We start from the raw sequence: 18,201 nt of genomic DNA on the forward strand, positions 1-18,201 counted from the left end.
AGACTATTTAATAGCTCTCTGCAAAAGTACTTCATCATGAAGCCGGAGAGCTATCATGGCAAGATACTTACATTCCCAATTTCAAAGTTTTGTCTCATTAGGAGGTAAAGGGAAGCACTAGCATGTGACCGTATTGTACTGATGCTACTGCTACAGTGTCGGAGAAGCCGCAGGCATAAGTCAGCACATTGCTCCGTCTCTTCTTCAAACAGCAGTTCTGGGAACTGTAAAAAACAGAACACACACACACACAAACACACAAAAAAAAGCAAAAATGAATTTATACCAAAAATTCTGCAGATATGTCAATATAACCTGAACTGGTGATTTGTTGGTATGCTTGGAAATTAAAAGAATGGTTAAGGGACAGTACTAGTTAACAGTTACTAGAGTAGATCAAAGGGTCAGATGGACTGGATTTGAGAACTGGTTATGCTGGGGCCAGTGCTGTTGCATAGCGGGCAGGTTAGGCTGATGCTTGTGATGTTGGCAATACATATGTGTGCCAGTTTGAGACCTGTCTGCTGTTTCTGATCCAGCTCCCTAATGATGCACCTGGGAAGGCAACAGAAGACTGCTCAAGTACTTGGGCCCCTGCTAATCACAGGGGAGACCTAGGTGTAATTCCAGGCTCCTTGCTTTGCCCTGGCCCAGTCCTGGGCATTGCGGTCATTTGGGTAGGGAGCCAGTGGAAAGAAGATATCTCCCAGGTCCTTTCCCAATCCCTGTAACTCTGCCTTTGCTTTTTTTAAAGACTTATTTATTTATTTGAAAGGCAGAGTTATGGAGAGGCAGAGGAAGAAAGAGAGAGGGAGGTTTTCCATCTGCTGGTTTACTCCTGAGATGGCTGCCAACGGCTGGAGCTGTGCTGATCTGAAGCCAGGAGCCTGGAGCTTCTTCCAGGTCTCCCATGCAGGTCCAGGGACCCAAGGACTTGGGCCATCTTCTACTGCTTTCCCAGGCCATAGCAGAGAGCTGGATCGGAAGTGGGGCAGCCAGGACTCAAATTGGTGCCCATATGGGATTCTTGCATTGCAGGTGGAGGCTTAGCCCTCTATGCCACAGCACCGGCCCCTCTGCTTTTCCTTTTAAAAAGAAAATTGGTTATGCCACTTTACTATTAGTTTGACCCTAGACAAGTTTTCTCATTCATAAAATAGGCCTAATTATACTATCTACATGGGATGGTTGTGAGGCTTTAAAGAATCAATATACATAAAGTATAATAGTCAACACAAAAGAATTCTGTGATATATTTTTATTATTAAAAATAGCATGGGGCTGGCACTGTGGCGTAGCAGGTAAAACTGCTGCCTGCAGTGTTGGCATCCCATATGGGCGCTGGTTCGAGACCCGGATGCTCCACTTCCAATCCAGCTCTTTGCTATGTCCTGGGAAAGCAGAAGATGGCCCAAGTCCTTGGGCCTCTGCACCTGCGTGGGAGACCTGAAAGAAGTTCCTGGCTCCTGGCTTCGGATCTGTGCAGCTCTGGCCATTGAGGCTATTTGGGGAGTGAACCAGCAGATGGAAGACAGAGCTCTCTCTCTCTCTGCCTCTCCTCTGTGTAATTCTTTCAAATAAATAAATAAATAAATCTTTTAAAAAATAGCATATAAGTTATTTTTACTAGCTAAATTTCATCAATATTTCTGCATTATGTGTTCTACAATGACTGAAATGAAATTTTAAGAATATACGTATCTTAGGGTCAGCTGTGGTTTAGCTGGTTAAAGCCCTGGTCTGCAGCGCTAGCATCCCATGTGGATACAAGTTTGAGTCCCGGCTGCTCACTTCTGATCCAGCTTTCTGCTATGGCCTGGGGAAGCAGCAGAAGATGGCTTGGTCCTTGGGCCCCTGCACCCATGTGGGAGTCCGGGAAGAAGCTCCTGGCTCCTGATCAGTTCAGCTCTGGCTGTTGCAGTCATTTGGAGAGTGAACCAGCAAATGGAAGACTCTCTCTCTCTCTCTCTAATTCTTTCAAATAAATAAACAAAATCTTAAAAAAAAAAAAAAAAAAAAAAAGAGGGGCCAGCACTATGGCGTAGTGGGTAAAGCCGTTGCCTGCAGTGGTGGCAACACATGTGGGTGCCAGTTCGAGTTCTGGCAGCTTCACTTCTGATCCAGCTCCCTACTACGGCCTGAGAAGGCAGTAGAAGATGACCCAAGTCTTTGGGCTCCTGCACTGCATGGGAAACTGGGAAGAAGTGCCTGGATCCTGGCTTTGGATAGGCCCAATTTTGGCTGCTGTGACCATCCGGGGAGTAAAACAGCAGATGGAAGATCGCTCGCTCTCTCTCTCTCTCTCTGCCTCTGCCTTTCTCTAACTCTGCCTTTCAAATAAATAAATAAATAAATAAATAAATAAATAAATAAATCTTTTTAAAAAAAGAATATACGTATTTCCAGGGAATAACAAACATAGGAAATAAATATTTGAAGCACCTTAACAGACAGAAATACCTCTCTCCTACTTACACCAGGATAAATTAACTTCAGTGGGTTAAATTTCTTACTGAATTTTTGAGAACTTGAGGTTAAAATGAACAAACAGGAACAGGAGTATGGGTCCCCGCCACCCACATCGAAACCCAGATCGAAATATGGGTTCCTGGCTCCGACCTGGCTTAGCTCTAACTGTTGCAGGCATTTGGGGGAGTGAACCAACAGATGGAAGCTCTCTGTCTCTGTCTCTCTCCTTTCACATAAAATAATAGTAACAATAATAAAACAAAAAAAGGAATGGACAGAATAAGATGAAAAGAAAACATGACAAGCCCCATATATTTTTTAAAAAGATATATTTATTTATTTGAAAGGTAGAGTTAAAAAGAAAGACAGAGAGAGAGAGAGATATTTTCCACCTGCCGGTTCACTCCCTAAATGGCCATAATGCTTAAGGCTGGGCCATGTCGAACTCAGGAGTCTGGAACTCCATCTGGATCTCCCACATGGGTGGTGGGGACCCATGCACTTGGGCTGTCTTCTGCTGTTTTCCCAGGCACATTTGCAGGCAGCTGGATGGGAGGAGCAGCTGGGACTCAAACTGGTGCCTATATGGGATGACAGTGTCACAGGCAGCAGCTTAACACCACAAACCTGGACCCAAGCCCCATATTTAAGATCAGTTATTAATTTCAGGCCGTTCTTCACATCAAAATTACTATTTTTTTAAAAACTAGAAACTGATTAAAGGTGATCTAAATAAATGAGAAATTCCAAAAGGCAGGTATTAAGTAGGCAAAAAAACATAAGGGTCTTAGTTTATTACTTAAATTTTAACTGCATATATTAATCCATGAATGTGTCAAATGCTCATGAACAATGCCAATAAAGAAAGCAAAATTCGGTAAGGCTTTAGGCACAAAATAACCTACCTTTGAAACCAGGGCTCTCTGTGTAGCAAAGCAGTGCTGTAGATAAACCGCACTTTGGTTACAGGCCATGCTATGCAGCAGGACTTTCAGCACGCCACCAAGGATGCTCTCTTTGGATTCTGTTACAGACACCGTCTACAATTTAAAAACAATAAATAAATACATAAATAAATAAAAGAGTACTTGCACTCTGGTTTGAAAGATGGAATACACATGGACCCATTTTTGAACGGTAAGACAATGATAAGATCTAGACAGAAAGACTTCAAGTAGAAAAATCTGAGTTGGATTTGGATGAGAGAAGACAAGGGGTAGGAAGAATGAATAGCATTTAAGTGAGAAAAAACAGAAGAGCATGGATATAGTAGCAAGGAAACATAAAGTGTGTTTTAGTAAAATGAATCAGCAAACAAATGTACATTGACTTGAGATCCACAGAAAAGTAGCAGGAGGCAAGGGTGGAAGGGTGAAGCAGTGACTGTGGTAGAGAATGCTGGCTGTACCCTCATAATCATTCTTTCCTTCCGCCTTCAAGGACAGAAATCTTGAATTTTACCTGGGGACTTTGAACCCAGTTACAAAGAAATGTGCATAAGAGAAAGTTTAATTTTCTGAGACATGCCCTTAAAAGAACACAGGGAGTCTACCTGCTTTTCCTTTCCACTGTCTGACATGCAGACGTGATGAATGAAGCTTGAGTGTCCATCTCAGATTAGGTACCTTGGATTTACTGTGTCTTTTATTCTGTAACAGTAGCTTGAGCTACTCCAACCACAGTGGAGTATCAAAGTATGAAGGGTCTTCTAAATTTTTTCTTTACGCAACCAAGAAATACTAAATTTTTATATTTTAAAAATTTTGGGGGCTGGCTCTGTGGTGCAGCGGGTAAAGCCGCCACCTGCAGTACTGGCATCCCATTTGGGCACTGGCTGGAGTCCCGGTTGCTCCACTTCTGATCCAGCTCTCTGCTATGGCCTGGGACAGCAGCAGAAGATGGGAGGCCCGGAAGAAACTCCTGGCTTCGGATCAGCCCAGCTCCAGCCAATGCGGCCATCTGGGGAGTGAACCAGTGAATGGAAGACCTCTCTCTTTCTGTGTATGTCTCTACCTCTCTCTGTAACTCTTTCAAATAAATAAAATCAATCTCTAAAAAAATTTTCTTAATCAGGGTAATGGACGATAAATTATTTTATGAAGGATCAGCTCACAGAAATGCAGACAGTGGATTAGAAAGAGAAGAACACAGAGCATCCTGAAGCAGGGGGCCACTGAAACAGCTTTCAGATAAGAAGCTGACAGACTGTTGGCAACGGAAAGCAAATGGAAGCTATGAGACATATGAAGGCTCTTCAAGGAAAATGTGTATGATGACACAGCTATGCATGAACTTCTTTATAATTTTGCACAAAATAAGCTTATTTTTAATTAACTTTTCCATGAACTTTTTGAAGTACCCTCATTTTTACTAAAACTCCTGAGAGCCGCTCGTAACTTATTTAAATTCTGGCTCTTCCATTTACTAGCCACGTGATCATGGGCAATTATTTTCTCTGTGCTGAAGTATTCTTATCTACAAAAGGGGGATGGGGGACACTGACAGTTCAACTGCTTGAGTTCCCTGTGAGAATCAAATGAATTCATATTTGTAAAGTGCTTGGGACAGCGACTGACATAGCAAAAACTAAATCAGTGTCAGTTATTATCATTGTTACCAACTGGCTAATACTCTCCAGAGGGCTACTGTTAAGATCAAATGTGGTAATTACATATAAAGAGCCTAAAACTCTGCTATAGCATGCAGAAGATACTGAATAGACCCAGATTATGTAGGTGCAGCTACGGCTACACACACATGTTGAATCAGTATGATAGCAGGACAGCCAACTATAAGAACTTAGGGGACATTTAGAAATGCAAATGGATGTGACATGACAAGACACAGATTTTGTTATCATCCCCAAAGAGTAAACAGCTGAAGCTGTCGGACTAGATACAATTTGTGATCAAAGAATCACAGCATATTTGAAACTAAACTTTTAGGAACTACTGATATTTCAATGTAATTTTATGGCACATCAAATACTGTCCTTAAGCCCCACTTTACCAAAACAGCACTTCAAATTCTTTATATGATTTTCATACAGAAATCAACAAATAACAAATGCTGGCGAGGATGTGGGGAAAAGGTACCCTAATCCACTGCTGGTGGGAATGTAAACTGGTAAAGCCACTATGGAAGACAGTATGGAAATACTTCAGAAATCTGAATATAGACCTGCCTTATGACCCAGCCATCCCACTTCTGGGAATTTACCCAAGGGAAATGAAATCAGCATACAAAAGAGTTATCTGTACCCCTGTGTTTATTGCAGTGTAATTCACAATAGCTAAGATATAGAATCAACCCAAATGCCTGTCAGCTGAAGACTGGATAAAGAAATTATGGGATATGTACACCATGGAATATTACACAGTGGTAAAAAACAAAAACAACAAAATTCAGTCGTTTGCAACAAAATGGATGAAACTGGAAAACATCATATTTAGTGAAATAAGCCAGTCCCCAAAGGACAAATACCGTATGTTCTCCCTGACTGGTCATAACTAAGACAGCACCTAAAAGGTAATCTATAGAAGTGAAATTGGCACTTTGAGAAGCAATGACTTTGAACAGCCCTTGTCTCGACTGTTGAGGAACAGTTTTTGTTTTTTCCCATACTATCTGTTGAACTCTACTTAACATAGAGTTAATCAAATGTGTATCAAGTTAATTGAAAATAGATCTTAGTAAAAAATAAGAATGGAAATAGGAGAGGGAGGGGCAAGTGGGTTGGGAAAGTGGGTTGGAGGGCGGGTAGGGTGGAAAGAATCACCATGTACCTAATGTTGCAATTATGAAATACATGAAGTTTGTATTCCTTAAATAAAAGGTTTCTGGGGGAAAAAAAAGACCACTTTAGAAAGAAAAATCCAAAACAAAAATATCTTCTTTGTATTCTTACCTGGACAACAATCTCTAATGTATCCAAAATAATTAGATTTGCTTCAGTAGCCAGGTTCCCATCAATAAGTGCTTCATGTTCAATCTCTGCTCTTGACCTAATACAAAATATTATAAAAATTATATTTATCTTTCTATAAAGCACAATCTAAATGAGACTTAGAGTGCATAGGAATCAAAAATTTGAAACTATCTTCAATATTTGTATGAATAAAAATTTATGGTAAGAAAAAAAGCAGTATTTCACATATTAAAAATGTTCTTTATTCAACATTTGGTTGATTTTGTCAATAAACATGATCGCACCCCACTACTGAAGCACAATGCCACTAAAAGCAAAATGCTTATGTGTTAGTTTTGAGACATGAAGCAAACACATGATTTTATCCTGAATGGCAGGCCACTAGGTGGTGCTATGTGGGCTAGTATTTAGGGCTGCTTCATATTTATCTTAGCATTTCAAGTTTTTCAATTTATGTAGTATAAAAGTACTTATTTTTTTAAGATTTCATCTAATTTCCCCAAAATGTTTGGTACCAAATATGCTCTTAAGATCATTTAACTCTATAATGAGAGTAGATCAATCATTCATTGGAAACAAAACAATTTGAAAGAGATAACCATGTGAGGTGATAGATATGTTAATTACTTAATTGTTATAATCATTTCACAACTGTATGTGCATATTTAAAATACAATTTTATATTCTATAATCACATAATTTGTCAATTATAACAATAAAATGGGGAAACAATTTGATAAAATAGTTCTTTTTAAATACTAACATTTATATAAGTGTAATTTAATGAAAATAAAAAATTTAGAAATAACCACACATGATTTATGGGTAAGGGTAGTAATAAATAAATCAAATACAAAGCACTAGTGTTGTGGTGTAGCAGGTTAAGCTGCTTCCTGCAGTGCCAGCATCCCATATGAGCACTCGATGGAGTTGTGGTTGCTCTACTTCCAATTCAACTCCCTGGTAATGTGCCTGGGAAAGCAGCATATGGGAGGCCAGGAAAGACTTCCTGGTTCTTGGCTTTGGTCTGGCCAAGCTACAGCCATTGCATAATTTGGGGGGTGAACCAGTGGATGGAAGATCAATCTCTCTCTCTCTCTCCACCACCCCCCCACTCCAAATTGCCTTCAAGTAAAATAAAATAAATCTTGAAAAAAAAAAAAAAAAAACAAAGTATAAGGACATATTAAATGCTAACTTTTTGAAATTCTTAGATCTGTAAGTCTGAATCTTTATTACCAGCACTAAAAAGGATATTTCATGTATTTCCACTTCACAAATTAAATTTAATAAAATACTATATAGTTATCAGATTAAAATTAGAAAATATTTGCTATTCAAATTGAAAATTTCTGGTGAAATTCTATAAAGAAACAACAGCAAGGTAGTTTAATCAAAGAGGATCAAGAAAACACCAAAAAAAAAAAAAAAAAAAAAAACCCACAAAAGGTCTTAAAACACACAAAGATTGGCCAAGAGAACATGTTATACAAATGCAGAAACACAGCAATATACTAAGATTATAGATATGTGATTTTCAAACAACACATTGAAAAGCAATCAGAGAAATGGACTTGGACAGGCAGATGGAGAGAAAAGCACTCAGGTGAAATTTAAGGTAACAATTAGATTATATTCAGTGCAGGATAATTTCAAACTCTCGGGGATATGGTAATGAGACTGCGCAAGCATTCTCTCTCTCTCTTCCCTGGCTCTCACAAGCCAGTGTTTCCTGTGTGGTGTGATTTTATTGTCTATGAAAAAACATTTCTGGAAGTTTATTTGTTCTCACAAGTCTCTTCTGAGACTTGGTCTGCAGAGAGGTCTTGGACAGGGTGGTTGTCCATTCTGGTTTGCCCTGAAATGTGGGACAATTAATGCTAAACATGCAGACAAAACTGAATGAGTTGGTCACTCATTCTCAAAGGTTTTGGGGTCAGTCAAGTTAACGGAGGGCTAACTTAACAATTGCAAATTCTCAAGAAAAAAATTTTAGACCCTCAACTCAGTGGCAAGTTTCAAGCAAGACAAGTTTACCTGTAGGCCCCTGGGCACACCTGCATTTGTTCTGGGCAGTGCAGTCAGTCAGTCAACTTAGTTTGCTTTTGTGCTGCAATAATACTCTGAGCTTCAAGAGGGCAAATATTAGGGTCTAATGCTTTGTATAACTTGAGACCCCTAGTTCAGTATGACACCTAAAATATGTTCAGAAAATAGCTGCTGAATGCTTTTTCCTAGGGGACTTGTTGGAGGAAACAGGAAATAAAAAATATTACCTTCTGCTCTGCCATAATCACATGACAAATTCTTCCACTAAATCTTTTAAAAATTTAAAACTAAATATAAGATTTGAATTACTAATGAATATAAAACAAAAATTAAGCATTCTGATCTAGCATTTGTGATCCAACAAGCCTGTAAGTAAATGAGGTAAAAGGTGATGATTACTTGTCAAGCTTCTCCGTGTTCTGACGCCAGTGAGTCATGTCCTTTCTCCACCTTAGATTTTCTTGACTTCCAAAGGCACTCCCAGATGGACTTCTCTCTGTCAGGTTCATTTCAGAACAAATTTTAAAATGTTATTTCAGTTGGTTCACAAAGACGTATATTTGTAAATACACAAAAAACATTGCATATCATCAACATTTTAACCTGAGTACAAGTGGCAAAATCTGACAATGTTGTTTTTTGGTATATATTTTATAATAGTTACTGAAGAAATGCATTTGCTACAAGAATTCTGAAAAAATCTGTAAATTGCTTTTTTTTTTTTTTTAATATTTTACTTATTTATTTGAGAGGTAGTTACAGACAGAGGAAGAGACAAAGGCCTTCCATGTGCTGGTTCACTCCCCAAATGGGTGCAACGGCTGGAGCTGAGCCAATTCGAAGTCAGGAACCAGGAGCTTCTTCTGGGTCTTCCACATGGGTGCAATGGCTCAAGCACCTGGACCATTTTCTGCTGCTTTCCCAGGCCATAGCAGAGAGCTGGATTGGGAGAGGAGCAGCCAGAACATGAACCAGCACCTGTGTGGAATGCCAGCGCTGCAGGCAGAAGCTTAGTCTAGTATGCTATGCCACAGTGCCTTGTAATTTTTTTTTTTACAGGCAGAATGGATAGTGAGAGAGAGAGAGAGAGAAAGGTCTTCCTTTTGCTGTTGGTTCACCCTCCAATGGCTGCCGCGGCCGGCGCGCTGCGGCTGGTGCACCACGCTGATCCGATGGCAGGAGCCAGGTGCTTCTCCTGGTCTCCCATGGGGTGCAGGGCCCAAGCACTTGGGCCATCCTCCACTGCACTCCCTGGCCATAGCAGAGAGCTGGCCTGGAAGAGGGGCAACCGGGACAGAATCAGGCGCCCCAACCGGGACTAAAACCCGGTGTGCCGGCGCCACAAGGCGGAGGATTAGCCTATTGAGCCGCGGCGCCGGCCGCCTTGTAATTTTTTTAAAGATCATATATTATTTATTTGAAAGTCAGAGTTATACAGAGAGAGAAGGAGAGGCGGAGAGGCAGAGAGAGAGAGAGAGCGAGCAAGCGAGAGAGAGAGAGCGCTCTGTCTTCCATCCACTGGTTCACTCCCCAAATGGCTGCAATGGCTTGAGCTGCACCTATCCGAAGCCAGGAACCAGGAGCTTCTTCTGGGTCTCCCATGCAGGTGCAGGGGCCCAAGGACCTGTGCCATATTCTACTACTTTCCCAGGCCATAGCAGAGGTCTGGATCGGAAGTGGAGCAGCTGGAACTAGAACCAGCGCCCATATGGGATGCCAGCACTTCAGGCCAGGGCGTTAACCTACTGCGCCACAGCGCCAGCCCCTCATAAACTGTTTTTAAACAAGCAAATACGATACTGGCGGAATGAACTCTGCCTTTCAAATAAATAAATAAATCTTAAAAAAAAAAAAAAAAAGAGTAAAAAGGGATACTATACCACAGGAACCCAAATGTAAACTAAAGACTCTAGGTGCTGCTGCATCAACATAGTTCACTGATTATAATAAATATGCACTCTGGTGGGAGGTGCTGATAATGGGGGAGGCTACGTGTGTAAGGGTGTGAAGTATACAGGAAATCTCTGTACTTAACCATTTTGCTGTGAATTTAAAACCGCTTTAAAAAATAAAGTCTATTTCAATAAAGGCAGTGGGGGGGGGTAGGTGCTATTAATAATGACAGGAAGATAATAGGCATCCACTGAGACTATCCAGAGCCAAGGGAGAAGTCTGTTCGCTCTCTTGAAATCAGAATTTTACCTTGCATTGTTGCAGAGAAATAATTATTTAAGTTAATTCATCATGATGTTTAAAATGCCTTCTTTTAAAAAAGCACAGAATTGGGGTCAGCACTGTGGCGTAGCAGATAAGCCACCCTTGCAGCACTGGCATCCCTTATGGGTGCCAATTTGAGTCCCAGGTGCTCCACTTCCAATCCAGCTCCTTGCCAATACTCCTGGGAAGGCAGTGGAAGATGGTCCAAGTCCTTCCACCCACGTGGGAGACCTGGATGAAACTCCTGGCTTCTGGCCAATACAGCCATCTGGGGAATGAACCAGCAGATGGAAGAGCTCTGTCTCTCCCTCTCTCTTGGTAACTCTGCCTTTCAAATAAAACAAAATAAATCTTAAAAAAAGAAAGCACAGAATTACGATTAAAAACTTGCAACAGTGATCTTTATAACATAACTCAAGGAAACTGAGAAAACCCTCAGCAGAAGAAGAGACTGGGTACGTACCAAGCTGTCCTCGGCTTCGGCGCACCATTTCTTGCCTAGCACCTATGCTCCCAAGAATAGCTTCTTCAAGTTTTGCTCTCATGTCTTTTGATTTCTTAAAAGTCAAACTATTCATTCTTTCAAACACCTTTTTCCCCTAAAATTTGAACATTAGAAAAGAAGAGAAATTAAGACACGTTTCATCTTCCTTTTCCATATTGTTTTCTTCCTTAATCTTTGCAATGTATACTGGCCACTTACTTTGTACTCAAAGCATGACACACAGAGATAAAGCAGATCTAACAGCCGGTTTAGCTGCAGCACTGACAGATCAGTAAACCACTTCTGTAGAACTGTTTCGTCTGCATTCTTGAGAACCCAGAGCAGACAGATCAAAAGGCTGCGACTCGATTCTGCTGAGAAGGTAGTATGTTGCCTGCCACTCTGAAAATAGACAGATTGATCAATGACCATTTCATGTTTTTTTGGCTGTCGACTGCTTTCTTCTAAAACCTAAATTGCTTAAAAATAATATGTTTAAAAAAGAACCATTTTTATTTAGATAACACCTGTATGTCATACAGTAATAGTCATCAAAAGTATTTTATAATAAAGGGTAGAATGGGGTTCAAATGCACAAAGTACAGCTCCAGAGACCCAGCTTTTACCTACAATGCTCAGGGATGTATGCACATTGTTACATGTGAATTCATTTGTATTAACATTGTGATAAGTGCCTGTGACCTGGGCACAATTAGCTTTGATACTCAGCCCCAAATCCACAATCTTCCTTATCTGAAAAACATTTCTTTGGTTAAAAAGCAGGTACTTTTTATATCTGAACTTTCTAGTGTGTATAAATACATTGATCAAATTTTCAAGTACCTATTTTTCAGAAATATGACTTGAAATTATTCTGAACTGAAGGGATAGGCATACACTGATATCGCTTATACTCCCACATAAATTGCCAGTAACACAGTACATAGTTTTTAAAAATCCAAACATGAACTCTGTGAGATCATGAAGGATGCTCTACCTAACAAGTATTAAAAAGTCATAATAATTAGAACAGTTTGATTTTGGCAAATGGATAGAAAAATTCTAATGGAATAGAGTACAAAAAGTGTCAAGTACATATCTGAAAATCTGATCTATGACAGAGCTCGTGCTGCAGCACAGTGGTAACAGAATGGAATGTTCCATAAATGGCGTTGAGACAACTGAATTTCCTAGAGAAAAAAAAACGGATCCGCAACTTACAACATTGCCTTCCCTCCCTGAATAAATACTCCAGACAAAAGAATGTAAATGCAAAGGGCAGAACTTTAAAACTTTTAGAAGGAAATCTAAGAGGATATATTTATGATATTATAGATAATTTTTTTAAAGATTTACTTATTTATTTGACCGGTAGAGTTACAGACAGTGAGAGAGAGAGACAGAGAGAAAGGTCTTCCTTCCGTTGGTTCACTCCTCAAATGGCCGCAACAGTTGGAGCTGCGCTGATCTGAAGCCAGGAGCCAGGAGCTTCTTTCCTTGTCTCCCATGCGGGTACAGGTGCCCAAGCACTTGGGCCATCCTCCACTGCTTTCCTGGGCCACAGCAGAGAGCTGGACTGGAAGAGGAGCAACTGGGACTAGAACTGGCAGCCATATGGGATGCTGGCGCTACAGGCAGAGATTAACCTAGTGCGTCATGGTGCCAGCCCCAGATATTTTTAAAAAGACATAAAAACATAAACCATAACCTACAATAAATGGTCACATTTATCTGAATTAAAATTGAGAATGTTTTTATTTAAATAAATGAATAGAAAAAGGCACATCATAAACTAGAAATTTGCCTTATATAAAACCAATGGGGGGGGGGCAATGCTGTGGCATATGCAGGTAAAACTGCCGCCTGCAATGCAGGCATCCCATATGGGTGCCGATTCAAGTCCCAGCTGCTCCACTTCTGATCCAGCTCTCTGCTATGGCCTGGGAAAGCAGCAGAAGATGGCCCAAGCATTGAGCCCTACACCCGTGTGGGAGACCAGGAAGAAGCTCCTGGCTCCTGGCTTCGGATTGGTGCAGCTCCAGGCATTTGAGGAGTGGATGGAAGACCTTTCTCTCTGTCTTTACCTCTCATTGTCTGTAACTCTACCTCTCAAATAAATAAAATCTTAAAAAACAAACAAACAAACAAACAAAAAAAAAAACAGGACATTAGTAGTCTCCAAAATCTTTGTTAAACAGAATTCCATGGGAGAATTAAGCCCTACAAGAAACAACTTGAGGGACTGTATTCCCCATTCTCCCAAAGCTGTCACAAAGACAGATGTGAACTGAAGAGAAGTTAACTTATCATCTACAATAAGTGTTTCAGGTTCTCAATTCTTAATTTTCTAGTTATTAAGGAAATGATCTCTAGAAAACAGAAATAACTATTTCATAACATTATTACCAGGATTGAGGAAGAAGTCCCAGAGTTCTACATCTTCCAGGCAACAATCATACGTCTCCCTCTGCACTACAGCTGTGCATCTTCACCAGTGTGATCTGCTTTCAGACTATCAGGATTAATTGCATTATGCTCTTTATCTATCACCCTAACTAGTCCAGTATTCAGAAGCCTTCATTCTTCCTAAAATTCTGATGACCATGAAGTCTTTACAGTCTCTTTAATGAGCTTTCCTATGACCTCTGTTCCGTCCCCTGAAAATTTTCGAGTATGAACTCCATAACACGGATCAGTCATCAACAAAACTCCATACACATTCACCACTTTTCTCTAGAAAGTCCTTTATTTTGCTCTAGCTAAAACTCAAGTTCTGAGGCCTGGAGGTAGGATAATGGAAACCTCCTTGCTCTTCACTGTTCTCTCCAGAGCATTCTCTTTTTGCCCCAGGAGAAGAGAGATCATGTAATGAAACAACTTACTTCTGTCTAACTGTAATATGGAAAGAGTAGGAGACAAAGGTGAAGAGCAGATAATAGCAGAGAAATTGATAAGACTGAATACAGAAAAGATAGTGAATCATAGACTTTAAAAGTGCAAAAACACAAAGCAGAATAAAGAAATTCAAAACTAGACTCAACAGAGTAAAATCACTGGAAACTAGCCGTAAGAAGCAAAGCTAAAAAGACACATTATCGTCACAGAAAGACAACAGTTGGATCACTACTTTTAAGAAACCCTGAAGAATGTCAAATAAAAACATTTTTATAACAAGCACCAACAGCGGGTACCACAGGCACAGTCACTGTATAGATGAAAAACAACTTTGTGACAAATACAGCCATTGTTATTGTTATGAAAGTCGTCTCCAATGTATTTCAGAAACGGAAGTATTTCATGGTTCCAGCTGCCCACACTCCTTTCCCTCAAAGGGAGCCAGCTCCTTCACATGTGTCCACACACTCATGGAAAGTGTAAAGATCAGGCTGGTCTGCTCCCAGTCTTAGGATTTAGCTCTTTGTCAGCCTCTCCTGGGAAGGCACAGGTGCAGACCCCTTAGGAAGAGCTTAGCTTCCAACTCTGGTGAACCAGCACACGTTACTATTGCTTGAGAGAGTACTCCCTTCATCTTTGCAGGTTTCAGGTAAAAGGAAAACCACCCTGTGAGTCTGTATCTGTTCAAGAGGAACATGATTCACCAGGCCAATGACAACTGTTCTTGGAGTTGTTTCTCTAACAGCTACGTCTACATACAAAGAATCTACATCAAAGTGTTTTCTGGCAGTAAGGAGGCAACAGCTTCCAAGATCTAGATGGGAAACAGGTATTGCCTGAGAGTCAGCACTTACTGCTTGCTGTTTTTTCTCTGCCTTCTCTCCTTTCTTTTCTGTTTTTATTTCACCTTTTCTTTTCCTTCTTTTACCTGTTTTTTTAACACCAAAAAATATAGTTGCTACTTGTGTCAACTGTATCACATTTTCAAAAGCTGTAGAAGCAGCCTGCAGTGTACTGCAAGATGGGAATGCTATTTGCTTGACTCCATTTTTTTTTTTTTTAAGAATTATTTTATTTATTTGAAAGGCAAAGTTACAGAGAGGGAAAGACACAGAGACAACAGGTTCTTCCATTTCCTAGTTTACTTTCCAAATACAACATCCAGAGCTGGTCCAGGGCCAAGTCAGGAGCCCGGAATTCCATCTGAATCTCTCACATGGGTGATAGGGGCCATCTTGGACCATCTTCTTGTGCCTTCCCAGGCACATTAGCAGGCAGGTGGATTTGAAGTGCAGCAGCCATGACAAGATCTGGCACTCATATGGGATGCTGGCATCGTAGATGGAGGCTTAATCTGCTGGGCTATGAGGCCAGCCCTCGCTTGATTCCATTTTGAATTTCTGCCTGAATTAGCTCTTGCTTCATTTCTTCCATTTCTTTCTTCAGTTTAGCATTTGCTTTCTCAAGAAGAGAAACTTGCTGATTAAGATATTCAATGGGGCTGGCATTGTGGCATAGTAGATTGAGCCACAACACCAACATTTCATATGGACATGGGTTTGAGACCTGCCAGTTCCACTTCTGCTCTAGCTTCCTGCTAGTGTGCCTTGGAAGACAGATGAAGATGTTCCAAGTGCTTGGGTCCTGCCACCTATTAGGGAGACCTGGTAAACTCTGGCTCTGGCCTGGCCCAGCACTGGCAGTTGTGGCTATTTGGGGAGTGAACCAACAGATGAAAGACCTCTGTCTCGCCCTCTTTCTGTAACTCTGCCTTTTAAACAAATAAAATAAATCTTAAAAAAAAAATTCAATGATCTTATCTGCCTTTGCACCCTTCTGTCCCATTCTCTTCAGAACTACAATCTCTGGTTGCCACATTTGCCAAGAAAGGGCAGAAAATCAAGAACCAGTGGCCAGAGCTCCCGGGTAGCCTTAGCTGGGAGCAGGCAGAGACAGTTTCTCATACACAAGGCATCCATGTATAGAAAATTCTAAAAGACATATTTTACAAAGAAAAAAAAAAACCTCTTAAACAGTCCAAAGATCTAAAAGAAAGCCATAATGAACTTTAGATATATTTTAAAGTGAATGATGAAAATGGTTAAAAACTATAGAATTTAAATAAAACAATACCTATAGCAAAATATACAGACTTAAAATCCATGTCAAAGAACAAAAGATGAAAATTAGTGATTCCAGTATCTATTTCAAGAAGTTAGAAAATGAACAATGTAAATTCAAAGAACATGGAAGAACACAGAAGTAAATAATAAACATTCAAAAATGAGGCTCAACAGTCCCATGAAAGTGATTCTTTATAAAGACTAAAGAGAGCCGGCGCTGGTGGCTCACTAGGCTAATCCTCCGCCTGCGGAGCTGGCACACCGGGTTCTAGTCCCGGTCGGGGCGCCGGATTCTGTCCAGGCTGCCCCTCTTCCAGGCCAGCTCTCTGCTGTGGCCCAGGAGTGCAGTGGAGGATGGCCCAAGTGCTTGGGCCCTGCACCCCATGGGAGACCAGGAGAGGCACCTGGCTCCTGGCTTCGGATTAGCACGATGCGCCGGCCGCAGTGCGCCAGCCGCGGCAGCCATTGGAGGGTGACCCAACAACAAAAAGAAAGACCTTTCTTTCTGTCTCTCTCTCTCTCACTATCCACTCTGCCTGTCAAAAAAAAAAAAAAAAGACTAAGAGACATTTCAAATTTCTCATAAGACTGATTAGGCCATGAAATGGTCAAAACACCAGAGACAGAAATGAAAAAGTTTACTCCTACTATAGACAATATAAACATTAAAAAGATTATAACAGATATTTAAAACAACTTTATATGGAATGAAATTTGAATACATTTCTATTAGAATAAAATTTACAAAAATCAGCGTAAGAATAAAGAATTTGAACAGTCTTAGAGCCACTAGAGAAATTAAATCAGTAATTTGAAAATTTAAAAAGACAAAAACTACCACAGGCACAGATGGCTTCACCCACAATTTCTCCAAATACTTTTAAGAAGTAACTCAAATCTTAAAGAACAGAGAACACAGTAAAAAAGGAAATTGCCCAGCTCATCTGACTGGTTATTCCATCCTCGTTTCCAAAACCTGAAGAAACCATCTGAAGAAGGAAAATTATAGTCACTTTTCCTTAAGAATACAAATATACACATTCTCAACAAACCATTGGCAAACTAAAGCCATCACTAAACTATCATGAAAAAGTCAGGTTTAATTCAGGATTTTAACATTGTTTAATACTAGCAAATCAATTTAAACAAACCACATCCAAAAATTAGGAAGTAAAATAATATGACCATCTCAATGGATATAAAACATCATTTGATAAACGAAATAACTATTCATGACTTAAAAACAGTACAAATTGAAGGAGACTTCCATAATACAAGAGAGTATCTTAAAAAATATTTTTTACAGAACACATATTTAATGTTGGAAGTTTTACACTTAAGGATGCCAAGTTTTTCCACTTTTATCAATGTTGTTTTAGAGGTCCTAGCCAGTAAAGTGAATTATTAAAAAAAAAATAAATAAATAAATAAAGAGGTGCTGGTGCTGTGGCGTAGCAGGTAAAGCCGCCGCCTCCAGTGCCAGCATCCCATATGGGTGCTGGTTTGTGTCCCGACTGCTCCACTTCCAATCAAGCTCTCTGCTATGGTCTGGGAAACCAGTAGAAGATGGCCCAAGTCCTTGGGCCCCTGCACCCACGTGGAAGACCTGGAAGAAGCTCCTGGCTCCTGGCTTCTGATTGGCACAGCTCTGGCCGTTGCGGCCAACTGGGGAGTGAACCGGTGCATGGAAGACTTCTATCTCTCTGCCTCTCCTTCTCTCTCTGTGTAACTCTTTCAAATAAATAAATAAATCTTCAAAAAAATAAAAAAATAAAGGATTACTCACAGATGGTATGATTATGTATGCAGAAAAAAATCTACCAATGTGTTATTAAATCAGTAATTTAGCAGAACTAAAAATCACCATACAAAAATCAATCATATTGCCATATAAAAGCAATCAAGAGCTAGAAAATATAATTTCTGGGAGCCAGCACCGTGGTGGAGGTTAAGCTTCTTCTTCTTTTTTTTTTTTTTTTAAGATTTATTTAATTATTTGAAAGTCAGAGTTACACAGAGAGATAGAGAGAGATCCT

General features: G+C 40.2%; 1 protein-coding gene across 2 annotated transcripts in view; it reads right to left on the reverse strand.

Annotated features, from left to right (window-relative positions):
- DOCK7 (dedicator of cytokinesis 7) overlaps positions 1 to 18,201 on the reverse strand; it is a 248,232-nt gene that overhangs the window by 52,095 nt on the left and 177,936 nt on the right. For both annotated transcript variants that reach the window (XM_062191451.1, XM_062191452.1), the window contains 6 exons: positions 11,367 to 11,549; positions 11,127 to 11,262; positions 8,846 to 8,942; positions 6,377 to 6,473; positions 3,375 to 3,509; positions 72 to 224 (listed from right to left, as the gene is read on the reverse strand). In XM_062191451.1, coding sequence (XP_062047435.1) covers positions 72 to 224; positions 3,375 to 3,509; positions 6,377 to 6,473; positions 8,846 to 8,942; positions 11,127 to 11,262; positions 11,367 to 11,549 — 801 coding nt within the window. The remainder of the gene's footprint in view (positions 1 to 71; positions 225 to 3,374; positions 3,510 to 6,376; positions 6,474 to 8,845; positions 8,943 to 11,126; positions 11,263 to 11,366; positions 11,550 to 18,201) is intronic.

Source organism: Lepus europaeus, chromosome 5, assembly GCF_033115175.1.
Source record: "Lepus europaeus isolate LE1 chromosome 5, mLepTim1.pri, whole genome shotgun sequence".
Taxonomy (NCBI): domain Eukaryota; kingdom Metazoa; phylum Chordata; class Mammalia; order Lagomorpha; family Leporidae; genus Lepus; species Lepus europaeus.